This window comes from Rhea pennata, chromosome 1, assembly GCF_028389875.1.
Source record: "Rhea pennata isolate bPtePen1 chromosome 1, bPtePen1.pri, whole genome shotgun sequence".
In the NCBI taxonomy this organism is placed as follows: domain Eukaryota; kingdom Metazoa; phylum Chordata; class Aves; order Rheiformes; family Rheidae; genus Rhea; species Rhea pennata.
The window spans coordinates 50,875,444-50,890,118 of NC_084663.1; the positions used below are offsets into that span (position 1 = coordinate 50,875,444).

At 34.7% G+C, this 14,675-nt stretch overlaps 1 protein-coding gene across 1 annotated transcript in view; it reads left to right on the top strand.

Annotated features, from left to right (window-relative positions):
- CFAP54 (cilia and flagella associated protein 54) overlaps nucleotides 1-14,675 on the top strand; it is a 146,289-nt gene that overhangs the window by 104,937 nt on the left and 26,677 nt on the right. The window contains 6 exon segments of the mRNA XM_062573225.1: nucleotides 1,252-1,338; nucleotides 2,279-2,401; nucleotides 6,658-6,711; nucleotides 8,085-8,301; nucleotides 8,647-8,741; nucleotides 10,548-10,717. Of these exon segments, the coding sequence (XP_062429209.1) occupies nucleotides 1,252-1,338; nucleotides 2,279-2,401; nucleotides 6,658-6,711; nucleotides 8,085-8,301; nucleotides 8,647-8,741; nucleotides 10,548-10,717 (746 nt within the window).

Consider the following 14,675-nt stretch of genomic DNA (forward strand, 5'->3'; position numbering starts at 1 on the left):
CTGTCTGTCTTATCTACTGATGTGGCTTCTTTCGATCCTGCTCTACTGAGCTTTGTCTAATTGCCCTCACTATAGGAAGTCAAGGAGTGGACAGTTAACTGGAGGCTGGGACACTTAATTTGACTATCAACTTCAAATTTCATGTTTTTTTTTTTTTTGTTTTTGTTTTTTTTTGATGGTTTTTGCACTTGTGCCAGCAGAATACATGATTGCAGGTCATAGATCTTGGTCAGTGCAATTACAGTTTCAGTAGGATGAAAGCTCCATTTCCACTGATCAGTGTAGGAATGTTTTGGATGGTGGGCACTAAGCTGATTTGACATTTAAAGTAAAATTCAAATACATCAAGATTTAAGTTTTATTGAAAATAAGACTTCAAGGACTACTTTTTTCTAAAAGTACTTCAAATTTGGGTTGGAAACTGGATCAGTACAATTAACACATTCCCCTCAAGCATTTGTAATCCAAATTCTGAAATATTAATATTATGAAAAACTAAAAGTACATCTGACAAAAAAGTAATAATGATGTTTTTTTTTTTTTTCCAAGCTGAGGGACATTTTAAAATGAAAGAAAATGTAGAAGCTGAACAGTAATTAGATTTTAGAAGTTCTTTGTGTTTCAATAAATAAATACATCTGTTAGGAAAGAATCTCCTTTTTTTAAAGGAGATTTTTTTAAAAGATCAATGTAACAGTAAATGAAGTGTACGGTATACTTTACTAAAATTCAGTTCTCAAATGTTTTTTGTTAGTTACCCTAACAAAAACACTCACATTGAAATCAATGCAGTTAAATTTGTTAATAAACCTCATCAACATCCACTGCATTTTACAATCAGTATCATTTCTGCTAGACATTTGCTAAACTTGTTTTTATTGAGTTTATTTTATAAAGTTCATGCAAGTCTATTTTCCTTTTACTATTATTGAAAATTTTTTGGCATTAAAATGCAGACATTTTTAGAAATTCCTTGTATCAACATCTTTCCAGTAGACATACATACCAGCAGGATGGTAAACAAAATTGAACCAAGAGGATAATTTGGGGAAAACTTTACATTCTACTTTCTGAATCGTGTTAAGATAACACTGAAGAATTAGAGGGTAGCTTTAGCCAGCTGAAGGACGTTGTAAGATATTCATCCTTCTAGAGCATAAGAAAAGTTATGGTAGGTATACTTGTGACATATAATTGCAATATGCATGTAATTATATACATTATGACTAGATCACCTATATTTTCCTGCAGATCTTACCACTGTTCACATTGTACGACTATTTTGTTTCTGAGATTTGTCGGGACCCAGCTAAATGTATTGAAGGAAGAATCTTCAAGGTAATCAAAGAAACTTTCTGATTAACACAGCACATTGTATTTGAAATAAGCTTTTTATTTTTTTGTTAAATGTAATTGATCTAATATTTCTTCATGTGTATATCCCTACTATGAAATGCAAAAGAAATGCTGTGAAGTTCAACGGTTGCTCAGTGTTTCGTAGCTCAATGGACCCTAGAGTAGGACTACTTTGTAAATATTATTTACAGTCTCAATTTTAGTAATGAGTTTTATAGTTCTATTGTTAATGTTTGCAGATACTTTTAAATACTTCCGTCATATATTTTTATTCTCCATTTAACAAGCATTCTCTTTAAAAATGTGATCATAAAATTTTCCCTTTCAGATTCAAACTTTTTAACTTGGCACTTTTTCTCTTGTTCCTCTGGTCTATTAAATATTTTCTTAAGTACAGAATACAAATAATTTTTGTATTGTAATATTCACTTCCCTATTTGTTACCAGTATCATGATGGTACCATTTTTAATCCTATGTGATTTTTTAAAGGAATGTAATTGTAGTGAGAGTTGAAGATTATTGTAGGATTTAGATATTTTCAGGAAATGCTGATATGGGTTAGGGAAACTGGGTAAGTAAACAGATACTGACAAAGGGCTGATCTTAAAAAATGATGAAAAAAACATGCTCTTCAAAAACTTGTTCTAACAAAGAAAATAATTCATTTAGTTAGAGATTGGAGAGAAAATTGAAGATCAGTCCTGTATCAATATGTGTTTACTCATCCAATTTTTAAAGGTGAAAGACCTATTTTTGACATTTCATTTATTTAGTTAAAAAACATAATAAATTTCTTTCCATTTAATAGTACGCAATTCAATAGCCAAACCTACTTGACAATTATCTGTTAATACATTTTATTTTGAGCAAAAAGAATAACTGAAAATAATTCAAATCAAAGCATCTCTTATTTTTTCATAGATTAAAGTACTTACAGATATAGGATTCTTTACGGAGGCCTTTCATGAACTGTCTTTGCTTAATTGTGGCGAAAGAATTCCATGGAAAATACCTGCAGGCTATAGGCCAATTGAGCAAAAGAAGGTAAAAGAAGATTACAAAACTGTAACATTGAACTGTAGCTCTTGATTCCCTTCATGAAACTGCAAATATTCCAAATGTGAAAGTCATTATATAGTGTTAAAAATTCCTACATTTCTTGTCTCTTTTAATAGGCAGATTAAATAGTAGATATTGAATGAGATGAATTTCTCTCACTGAATAGCAAAAAAAAGAAGTTTTGAAAATCTTCGTGAAATAGATGCTATCTGTTCTATACAATGAGTAACACAGATACAAGTATTGAAAAAAAATGTGATTTCATATTTAGACATCGAAAGTATCGATAGAATCCTAACTCGATTTAAATGAACACAAAATTCCCACTGACATCAGTGGTTTCTTCTTTTCTTATAACATATATATACACCTAATTTATAGATACATACATTTTACGTGGTTGTGTATATGCTTTATATGGTTTACATACTTTTTAATGTATTTGTATGCAATATATAAAATAATTGTAATGCATAGAATGTATACATTTATGTTGGCATTACTTGATTTTGTAATATTTTAGATTGCAATCAATAATCTTTATATATAGTCTCAGATAAGGAGCATGTGTTAGTATATGTAGTTTTATATATATAGCATTATAATCTGGTGTTCAGATCTTATGCTCTGAGTCCTCCTGTTGTTTGTTAGTTGGGAATTAGAATAATCACAGAATCAGAGAATGGTTGAGGTTGGAAGGTACCTCTGAAGATCATGTAGTCCAACCCATCTGCTCATGTAAGGTTACCTGTTTTTTTTAAACATCACCAGGGATGGAGACTCCACAACTCCCCTAGGCAACCTGCTCCGGTACTCAGTAACTCCCAAAGGCTGGGACCAAGGGTGGGATTGTGGAAGAGTAAATAATGTTTTGTCTGTTTAGAAAGAAAAGCCTAATACATAATCATGTGTTGTTACCAAATGCGTGTCTCATTTTTCAAATGTATATATTTGGTTTTGCTGCTGTACAACATAAAAAGCTAGTTCCTTTAAGAAGGATGTGGTGTGTTTCAGAAGACGAATGTAGGTTTCTGTATTGTGTATGTCCCTGTGCTCTGATATTTTTTTAATAATGACAGCTATATGGTTTACTTGTTTGTCAAATGTACAAAGGTTTTTGGATTCTAATTTTAATTATACTGACTTACTGATACTAATGTTTTGGGAGGATATGGAGTTTTCAGTCAGGTCAGTTCCGCTGACTCTGTGGTCTCAAATCCACTTGGTTGTTGGTATGTGTCACAGGGGAATTTAGGGTTGGTGTAGCCAAAACAGTTGAACCTGCACCACTCAATGACATGAATTTTAGATTTTATTTACTAAGCAGAATGGATGTAGCAGGAGGATAGTGATGTCTTTTCTGCCACACAGACTCTGTACAGAACAGAGTAATCATGGCCCTGTGCAGCTGGAACCAGCACCATGGACCTGGGGGAACCAGACACTTGCTCCAGCTGCTCGACATGTCCAAGTCCTGGCCTGTGGTGTGCCCTTTACATATAGTGCTTCCAAGTGGATGCTAGTTGATGTGTTCTACACAAGGGCTGTTGTTTTCCCAGTTTATTGCTTTCTAACTTAGTCAAGTCAATAACCTTGGCGCCTGAGGATGCAGCGAGGGCAAGCTGCTCTCTCGGGGCTGGGGAACAGGAGTCAAGTGGAATCCTAGGGTCACCAGGGCAGGGGCATCCCCAGCCAGGGCTCTGACCGATCATCCCTGAGTGAGGCAAACAAGGCAGGACCCAATGTGATAGTCCAGTTCAACCAAGAGTCTAGGTCATCAGGCAAGTCTGTAGTGATCTGGTAGGTCTGCAATCAGGCAGGTCCAAGATCAAGTTCAGAATGAAAGTCAACAATTCAGGATTATGGCTGGTGAAGGTAACCAGGGTGAGGCACAGCCCAGTGAGGGCCAGGCAGGCCCATAATGTTTGAACAGATCTGTGGTCAAGCCAGGAAGTCAGTCTGCCGGTTGGGTCTGGATCAAGAGGGTCCATGGCCAGGCATGAGCATGGCTGTGATAGAGCTGGAGGCAGGCATGGCTACGACATCACTGGACAGCGACTGACTGCCCTGGGCTGGGCTGAAATGGGATCCTGGGTCTGGACAGAGGTGAGGGGAGGCCCTGAGGAGCTTGGTCATGGCTAATTATGTGTGATAGTGCCCTCAGTGCCCTGACACTCTTGGCTAATTAGTTTGACTTTCTCAATATCTAAAGCCAATTAATGATCTTACCTGGGTCACTGAAGTATTACAAGGATGTAAAGCTCTTTGTTTCTTTCCTAGGTGCATATCTAAATCACTTGTGCAGGGCAGACACAGTCTAGACCTTTTGGGAAGGCCTCTGCCAAGACTATTTGTCCTTTCCTTGCTTTCCCAGCACATCCCAGAGTCATGTAGTGAGTTAGAGCTGGACAGATGTAGTCAAGGTCTCACTTATCTGGGTGATGCGTTTAGATAGGCTTCCACAGCAGAGTACTTGTGCTAGCACTAGGGAGCCTGAACATGTGATAGAAGAACGGTGGAGAGTGTACGGCCACCTCTTTTTGGTAACTGCATGGATTTCCCTTGATTGTTCAGTCACACCCTGTAGATGCAGTAAGATAATATGTCTAATGTAAGGGTAATTACAGGCTGATGAAGAAAGGGGAATTCCTAATCCACCTCCATGATTTCACATTTGGTTCCACTACCCTCTATTGTACACAGTGAAGCAGAAACTGCAGAGCAGATGGAGTTTAAGGAGCTGATTTGAAATGAAATTAACCCACAATCTGAGCTTGAGTTTCCAGCTGGTCAGCAGCAGCCTGACTGACCTTACCCTGCAGCCTTACAATGGCTGGAACCAGCACAGAGTGGCAGAGGTTTGTGGCTGGGAACAAGGTTATCTTTTCTGGCAGTAGCCAACCAGTCAAAATCTAAGCTAATTAACAGGGGAAGTGATTGCTGTTAAATTTGTAATATAATGTCAAATGCCTACATTAAAAAAAAATAACAGAAACATGGACAAACATTCCTCCCAGAATAGCCTTTAGTACTACTACGTTCTAAATGAAACATGAACTTAAAAAAGTTAAAATAAAAATATTTAGCAAGAAGGTTGATTTACTTAACTTGGTAATGACATTTTTGTATTAGCAGCATGGGAAGATATGAAGCTGAAGTCTGGTGTTTTTCCTTAGAGCACTAGCTATATTACATCCTCACTAGGTTGAGCCATAAATAGTTGTCAGCACCCTCTCTGGAAGTGATTCTGCAAAGCTGCTCTGTTCATGGTCACATTAAGGAATGTATTTAATCCCTACTCGTGCTAATGGAGTTAAAATACATGTTTTAGTGTTTTCCTTTTTTTTTTTGAAGAGCTTATGGAGTTAGGCTGAGATACAATGTTTAATATTGTCACCTGTTTTTTTCTGACACTAGGTTAATAGATAGGTGCTTGGATGACTAGCACAGGAGGTACTGTGTTAGGGCTTAGGTTAGGATGTAAAGCATGTAGAAGCTAAGGGCTTGCTGGATTTCTGTGCAGTTCCTAGAGTAAGGAGAAGGCCTCAATGTTCTTGGGAATGACAGAGGTGGTTCAGGGCTAGGCCTGCAGTGGAGTTAGGGTAAGGGTTAATAAATGTTAAGCCCAAAGAAGCCTTGTAATAGCTGCTTGTAGAGCTGTCAGTTAGTTAGGATGAGTTAGGATCTGCAGAGTCAGGATGAGGGCCATGATCTTTACCTCTGCCTTTTCCTTCCCCTCAGTATACAAATCTACCTGTGAAAAGGTAAAGGACTTTTTTGGGCAAGGGCTGAAATTACAGTTAGAGTTCAGAAAATTGAAGCACATATAAGCCAAGAAGTAACTGTTGTTTTTCAAGTCCACAAGGGGCAATTGAGCCAGGAGTTAAGTTTGGGATTCAGAAATGTAAATAATATAGAAGGCAAGTGATACACGTTGTCTGTAGAGCTCATAGAATTTGCACAAGTACTTTTGTTGATTTACATCTTCTGCCTTTTTTTTCCCTTGCTTCACATTGAAGTGCCCCTGGGAATGGCATAGGAGATATAGGGATAGGTCTAGGTTTAGGTCTAGGGTTCAGAAATGAAAAGACCACAGAGGCCACATAATTGCTGGTATTTTTAGAGCTCTCAAAATGTATCAGAAATGCACTACGCTTGTCCACTGCTCTGTTAACTCACTTGTTTCATTTTATGCTCATATTATAACATATTATTTATTTGGGGGTTTGTCTCTTTTACAGGCCTTTCAGCAATTTGACTCCTCAAAATCTCTCCTGACTGTTACAAATTTACAGGTAAGAAAAAATAACCCCAATTTTCTGAAAGAGCTAAAATTTTAATGCTGGACATAAGTATTTATCTATCTGACATCCATTAGATATTTGGTTCAGAAAATATACTTGTTATTGGTAAAAAGGAGTAAATAGAAAACATACATTCTCAACTGTATTTCCTTTACCATTTCATAAATTTTCAATATTATGGCTTACCATTGCTTCTCCAAATGGAGAAATACTATTATCACCGTTTTTCAGATGGGAAAGCTAATGTGTGCAAACATGTGATTTGTTCGAGCAAAGCATGCTAGTAAACTTAAGTTTCATCATGCTATTGGGGGTCTGGCATTTATCTGTCATGCTTAAAACACCAAGCACTCCATCTAGCCTTATTATTTCTATGAGCCAGAGCTGTCTTCATAGGTTTGTCCTAATTCAAACTGAGACTGAAGTCCATTTTTGAAAAAAGAATCTGTAAACCAGCTAATAAGTAGCCATTTGACATTTTAGTTAATTGCATGTTCCTCAATTACTTCTTTTTTGTTTTTCATTTTTAATATTTACCTTTTGCTTTGTGAGAGATCCATTAAGACAGTAGGAGTAAATGTTAGTAGAATTTGTATAAGAAACTATATCATACAAACAAATTGATAAATCAGAAAACAACTCCACATATTTTCTCTGCTCTCATCTCTTCATTTACAGTAAGCTTGTATGTCTCTTACAACAGCTAATACTAGAAAACAGAAGTGAGATTTCTATTTTGACAGCTTTTGATCGTTAACACAGGTGTTTTAACTTGTTTCAGGCTTATTTTGAAGTTGTTTTATTTGAGCTTGTGATTTCAACACACATGATTTTACAAAGTGATTTAAACTTATTAATATAAAGTGAGAATATTAAACTCAGGATAAAAGAGGAACGGAATAATAATTATTGAGAAGATTATGTGAAATATGCTAGAATGGTGTGACGGAAGAGTTTTTCTCCTTGCTAATCTTCCTAGTTAGGGTCAATTGTAGAAACAGAATTTGCTTTGAATTGGGGTTTCTGAATTACAGATTTAGCTGCCTGCTTTATTTGGCCATCTTAGCTCCAAAAGCACTATGGATAATGCAAAAAAACTAAAACCCACACAGGAATAGCTCTAATATCATAGGTGACTCTTCTACGGGAAGACTGATTTCTGAGGCTCTAACAAGTGCTACTAGGGGCTGAAATAGGTTTGGAAGGGAAAACAGAAACTCTGCCATAATGACTAAGGGCATATTACTAATATGTGTCATATTTATTGTATGTTGATAAACATCATTATTAATAGAAGCAGAATATGCTTTGAACAGCAATAGTGTAAAATATATCATTTCAAACTAATTCCAACTTTGTTGTAGGTTCTAGAAGATATATTTAACTGGAGTCTGTCTTTAGCAATGGTTCCACTGTGCAATCAACAAATTATGAATAAGTTAACCTTAGCCAAAATGCATTTCATCATTTCCCTTTCTGCCACAATAAATAATATACCTGAAAAAGTGGAAAAAAACATATATTCTATTGATAACAGAAGCTTGAGAAAGCCAAGAAGAGCTATGGCATCAAATACAAAAGGTAATTTATAAGGGTGGTAGAAAAGCGAGTTTATTCTGCAACTCATTTAAAGTGTAGGTTTTCACTTTTAACAACTGTACATGCACTAAATTGTCATACTTTAAACAATATTCATATTAATGTTGCTGAAAAAACCAGTCATTATTGGAAAAAGCATTAAGTTTTTTCCTTTTTTTTTTTTTTTGCTAATATCTCAAATTGGAGCTGTCTTCTGTTCTTGCTTACTTATTTTAGTACTGAGTCCTAAAGATAAAAGAGAGAAAAAAGATATATGTTCTTCAAATTCTGGAAAGGTATTGATTCTGCTTCTGTTATCTGAAATTTCTCTTGAAATGTATTTGACAGTCAATGCCAATACGAATTCAAGAAAACGGGAACCAAGAGGCACATTGGTGCAGCTAGTTGACTGTAAAGGTGAATTAAACATGGCCATGCTGAAGGTAATCTTGTTTAGGAAAAATGGTTTAAGAAACTGGTGACTGTTCTGAAATACGGCAAATGTTTTCAATGTAATAGAAATTACGATAGGAGGATGGCATGAATAAAGGGACTAGAAAATTCTGTTTCTAATCTGATTCTAATCTTACTAGGCATAGATGAAGTTTTAGTGGTTCAGTGCACTTTTTCAAATACTTCTAGTGGTTAGTCTAGTTTATGCTGTATAAATATCAATGTGGTATTGTCACAAACAGATGTCAATATGACTGTTTCAATAAGGATAAAAACTAATGAGATTTGAAGAATAAAATCATCTGCCTTCAGAGATGACCCTGGTAGAACAATTCAGAGAGACGGTTGGGGCAGTATGCTCTACAATTAAGTAGAAATTAATTCTGTACCATATCCAAAATGTTTTATGAGCAAATCATTCTATTAGTTTGTACTACACCTTGAAAAAAATTGCATCATCAAGGTTATGGTTAAGTAAAAGAGGTAATGGTAACATTTTCACAGAAGAATACTGAACACTGACATACTTTTACAGTAAATGCCACCTACTTGAATGCAGCCAACATAGTGGAAAAAGTAAAGAGAAGTGTAATAAGCGAGGAAAAAAAAATCCATTGTATTTATTAGTTGTTTCCAATTTTTCATCCTCTTCTTTCTGATACTTTTCTTTGGGAAAAGCATACCACAGCTTACTAGCTTGTTTGATATATTTAAGTTTTGCTTAAAATTTAAACTTCCTGCTTGACCATTTCACATCAGGATAAGCTAAAAATTGAGGGCATATTCTTCTTTCTTGAGAGCTTCCACTTTGGAAATACCTAGTTCTGGCCACTGTTACAGATAGGATAATGTACAAAACACATCTGGAGAAATGGGGAATGAATTTTATGCCACAGACTAGAAATTTTTGGTGTAGCATGAAAATAACTGAAGTAGAAATGTTAAATTAATTTGAATGGAGCTCTTTGTAAGAAGGATAATATATCCTGGGGGACTGTGCTGCTCGACACCCTGGCTTTAGGAGTTGGACTCGATGATCTCCAGAGGTTGCTTCCAACCCTCAACCATTCTGTGGTTCTGTGATTCTGTGTAATATTTCTAAAACTTCTGATTTTTCTTTACCATTCTGTTCTTTTAAGAGCTCTGAAATTCAATGAAGAAACTGGCCAAAACAAACCTTTGAATTCTTTTTAAATTCTGCTGAAAGTTTCATAACTGAGCTTTTATTTAAAGTGAACTTTCTTTTGGATATGGTTTGGCTTTCTCAGATTCTTGCAGCTTTGTTTGTCAGAGAGACTGTAAGTTACGGTTGAACGTGAAATGAGCAACTGCAAATGGATACACTCTGCACCCAAGGATTCTGTCAAAATATAGTTAGAAAATAATATAACACTTGTAGCATATTTCATATTGTATTTTATTATTTTATTGTTTAAATTGCTAAGTATAATAAAAAGTATAAAGTTATCAAGTATAGCTATAAGAAAGGTGGGAATGAAAAATTATTGAGTAATATTGCTAAGCCTTAGAATACTCTTTTTCAATGTATAATGTAGCTAAGCATAAACTACAACAGTAAAAGCACAGTAAAGACATTGGTAGTATCAACATGTTGAACTTATAAACCTCCAAAAATCAAAATGATCTCTCCACCACCACTATTTATAGAGAAGGCATATTGTATTCAAGCTGATTGATTTCAAGATGTGGTGGTAGTAGTGCATAACAGACTATAATACCTTTTAAGAAATTTTCCTTTATTTTTTGAAATCATGTGATGCTATATTCTTCTGTAGGGGATTTTACTGACAGAAGCTGAAGAAAATCTTAAGTGTCTTGTGCAGTACATACAGAACAAATATGATGGGAAGATTTCCTGGTGTTCTGCTGAAGAATTAGAGGCTGTTATTGAGGCCAAGCTTCAACTTGCAGCTATTTCTCAGCAAAGGCATCAAGCAGCTTTCAGGTAAATAATACTGTGAGCAATTGTACATTGTAAAGCTTGAAATATAGAAGATACAAAAACCTATATAGAAATCTTTTCTTAGAATTCTTTGTGACTACAAATTTACATAAATATTTTAACTCTTAGTAACCAACTTTAGTTTAACCGTCCTGGACAAATGTGTCCAGGAATGTGAATTATACAGGGATTTCTTTTTTATTATTGCTTTATCTTGCTTTTTAAAAAATCATTACTTACTGACCTGTGATTTTTTCTGCGAGGTACTTTTATGATGCTGTCTTACATGAAATCAAATTAAAACCAGCAAGATTTACTGTTTTATTAAAGTAAAAGTCTGGACGTGTTTGGTCATGCTTTTGTTACAACTTTAAAGTGTACAGCAGAGAGCACTGATCTTGTTATCTCTGCTTGCTGAATTCTACTTTGTTCTAAAATGCCCTGTGTTATTGTCCTTAAGGAGTATTTCCTCTTGATTTACTCATTGCTGTCAGATTGAAATGTTAATATTATATTTTATAATTTTTAAAAAGCATTGATATAGCTTTAATATATTAGAATAAATTTTATAAGAATATTAATGATAGAGTGTGATATACTATTGTATTCATATGGGCTGCCAGATATTTCCTCTGAATTACCATTTTCAAATTCTGAGATTTTCTGAGTTTCTGAATTCCATTGGAGGAACTTCATAAAATTACGATTGTGCTGTTCTTTGAATATATGGGGCATACACAAACATATAAGCTCTTTGCAGATGTTATTTTCAGAACATTATTTTGGTCTTTTATCTAGAATTATTTTCCTTATTATACCTGTAATATTAAATTGATTAGTGTAAGAAGAATAATAGTTTTAACAATATTTTCTTTATTACTATTCAGCTCTTTTTAATCCATTTTTTATTAAACTGAAAATTTTTGAAAGGTAAAAATAGTTGTTAATTAGAGGTACAGCCTATAGAGGTGTAGTATTGTCAATTGTCAGATTAGATTGAGATTAGGAAGGATATAATCAGTGTTTTGTTACTTTTGTTAAATCTAGTCTGACTAGACCCACCAAAATTATTACAGTAAAGCATACATTTATATTAAGCACAAACCAAAAAGCAAAATTATTATTTGTTTTTGTTGGTATACTCTTATTGATTAAGACTGTTTGCACACTCTTACTGGTGAAGCAGTAGGTGATTTGGGTGGCCAATAGATGAGCTAGTCTCAAGGGTTTTTTTTTGCCTTTTTACCTAATTAAAAAAGCTAAATGTTTTCTTCTATGTCAAATGCAAACTGACTTCCTTCCTCCTCTTCCTGCCTGCTACCTTGAGAGAATAAACAAAGTTTCAATCAGATAGTATTTAGGTAGCAGAGTTCCTTTTTAGCTGCTATGCTACAGGAATATTAAAACAATTACAAGGATAGCAGCTGAGGTGCTGTATAGACCAGTGAAACAAAAGCAGTAAAAGAGTCCTGCAGCATGGTCTTTCTTCTGCATTTTCTTTGTATTATTTTAAAAGGTAGAAGTTTCCTAAAAGTTCAGACATTAGGGCTATGATTATTTTATATACAGCTGGTAAGGTAATTAGTGAAGAAAGGGGAGTAACATCTTGCAGACTGCGTGGGGACATTTGTCATCATGAAATATTAATCCATTCTGGAGCTGTGAATGAGATTAATTTGCCAAAAATAAAGAGGAAACAACAGATCATTGAGCAGTAACTTCATCATGTTTTTGAGTGCCATTTTGACTTTATAAAGCTCTCTTAGTGGTGTCAGCTAAGGACCAGTACACAGATTTATGCGATATTGTATGATGAAATCAAGGTTAGCTAGATACTAGACTCAGTAAATCTGTATTACTAGAAAGTTATGACTTCACCTTGTTAAAATGATTCCAGTATGTGAACTAGTTTTCAGTGCAGTGGCCAGGCATTTATATTCTAGTGTGTTTTCTCGCTTGGCTTATACCTTGTCTCAAACTGAAGAAACTTTTTTTGTAGTATCAAGGGTTCCAGTGGACGTCAAGCATTTTATGGATTATTTTTAGGGACTTGCAAATTTTTGATGTGTTTGTTATGGGCCTTATATATTGTGAGTGGTCAGGTAGCAGGAAAAAACAACAACAACCAACCAAGGGTTTCGATTTTTTTTCCCTCTATTTTGCAATTTTATTGCATTGCCATCCATGGAAACTGCTGATATATTTGCCTCAGATACAAATGAAGCATTCCTTCAGACAGCTGAATGTTTCCTGCCTGCCAGCCTAGAAATCAAACTTTGCATGATATTACAGAAATTCATCATTTTTTTCCTGTGGCGAAATGACTCAGTGGCGAAATTGTTATAGTCAGCTGTGCTTTCCAATTTTGATCATCTTGTCATTTTCTGATTTAGCTGATAAAAGGATGTGTGTTTTGTCAAAGGAAATGCATAGACACATCACTCTTGTTGACAGCAAAAGAAAGTTACAAAAATTTCATCAAGGGATTCTTCTACATTACGGCCTCTGTCCTGCAAAAAAATCATGCCTGAGAATAATTTCATTTATAGAAATAATTCTATTGATCTCAGTGAGACTACAGACATGGTGTCCATCCTAAGAATGTGAGATGTCTAATTATCCAAATATATGCTTGTCTCCTTATTTGAACACATTAATTCTTAAAACTATGTATATATTTAAACATTTGGGCTTGTGGTCTACATTTTACTGGTGAAATTTATATATAAGCGTGTAAGTAAAAGTGGCCTCTTTTTCAGAATTGCTTAGTGCTGACACCAGAAGTTAACCGGAGACAATGGTGCTCAGGAAGTTAGGTTAATATTTCTTAAAAGCCTGTATCTGTGCTTTGGTGCTGCACCTTCTGCATCTTACCTGAGAAATGTTAGTCATAGCGTCTCAAACAGGGTTTTGAAAAATGTTAGTTTTTGCTGTAATTTTAATTCTGATGCCTTTTTTCAGAGGGAAAATGCCCCTTAATAAAAGGAAAGCAGATAGGATATTTCATTGTAATACCTTACTGCATGTTTTGTTTTTATAAACAAAGGGTTTTTTCATCTTTTCATTGTTAGAGAGAAGGTTATCATCAAATTCAACATTGATTTATTTTGGTTTTATTTTGTTGAATAAAACTGAGGTAAAGGGATGATGAAGGAGAGTCATAAGGATTAAATTCTGAGAGCTGAAAGGCAAGATATTAATGATTTTGGTTCTCGTTACTTTGGGGTCTGTTTGTGTTGAACTGATGTTATCCATCCAATTCTGCATCACGAAAACAACAAGCAGGACAGAATCAGAAATGGCAGGAATATTTTACCTACCCTCTTACCTCTGGAGGTTAATTATCCCATATGTAAAGATACATTGGCAGAATAATGTGAGTAGTTTTAGAGTAATGCAGCTCTTGTTCTGTCATTTTTGTATATAAATCAAGAACTTTGCCTGTAGGACAACTAATCTAGCACTTCTCAAAAGCAGTAAATTCACAGAGAACCTGAACCCGTAAAGACCCTTTACATTACTCTGGCAGTGTGAAAAAGATTCAAGATGTCCATAAATTATGCTATTCTTTTACATCATAGCAGCCAGACCTATGTAAAGGGAGACTTCAGCATAGATTAGAATTTGAGTTATAAATTTTTAAACAATTAAATAAAAAAATTTTTACAGGTGAGCTAGGGGTGCTCTCAGATATTTTTACATCATTAGAAAGATATGTTTCAGTGGGTAGAGAATAAACAGTATTGCAAGAAAACCAAATGTTTTAGAAAAGAAGTAGGAAAGTAGACATTTACAAATGTAGGGAAAAATTCACAGATGGAAAACTGATACCCATGAGACATTAGCTCTTGTAGTCCTTCTCAGAACACTCTAAGCAGCATATTTTGTGGGAAAAATCCTGTTAATAAAAGATTTTCCCAATTGGTTTTGCAAATGTCTTCATATCCTCAAAATATTATTT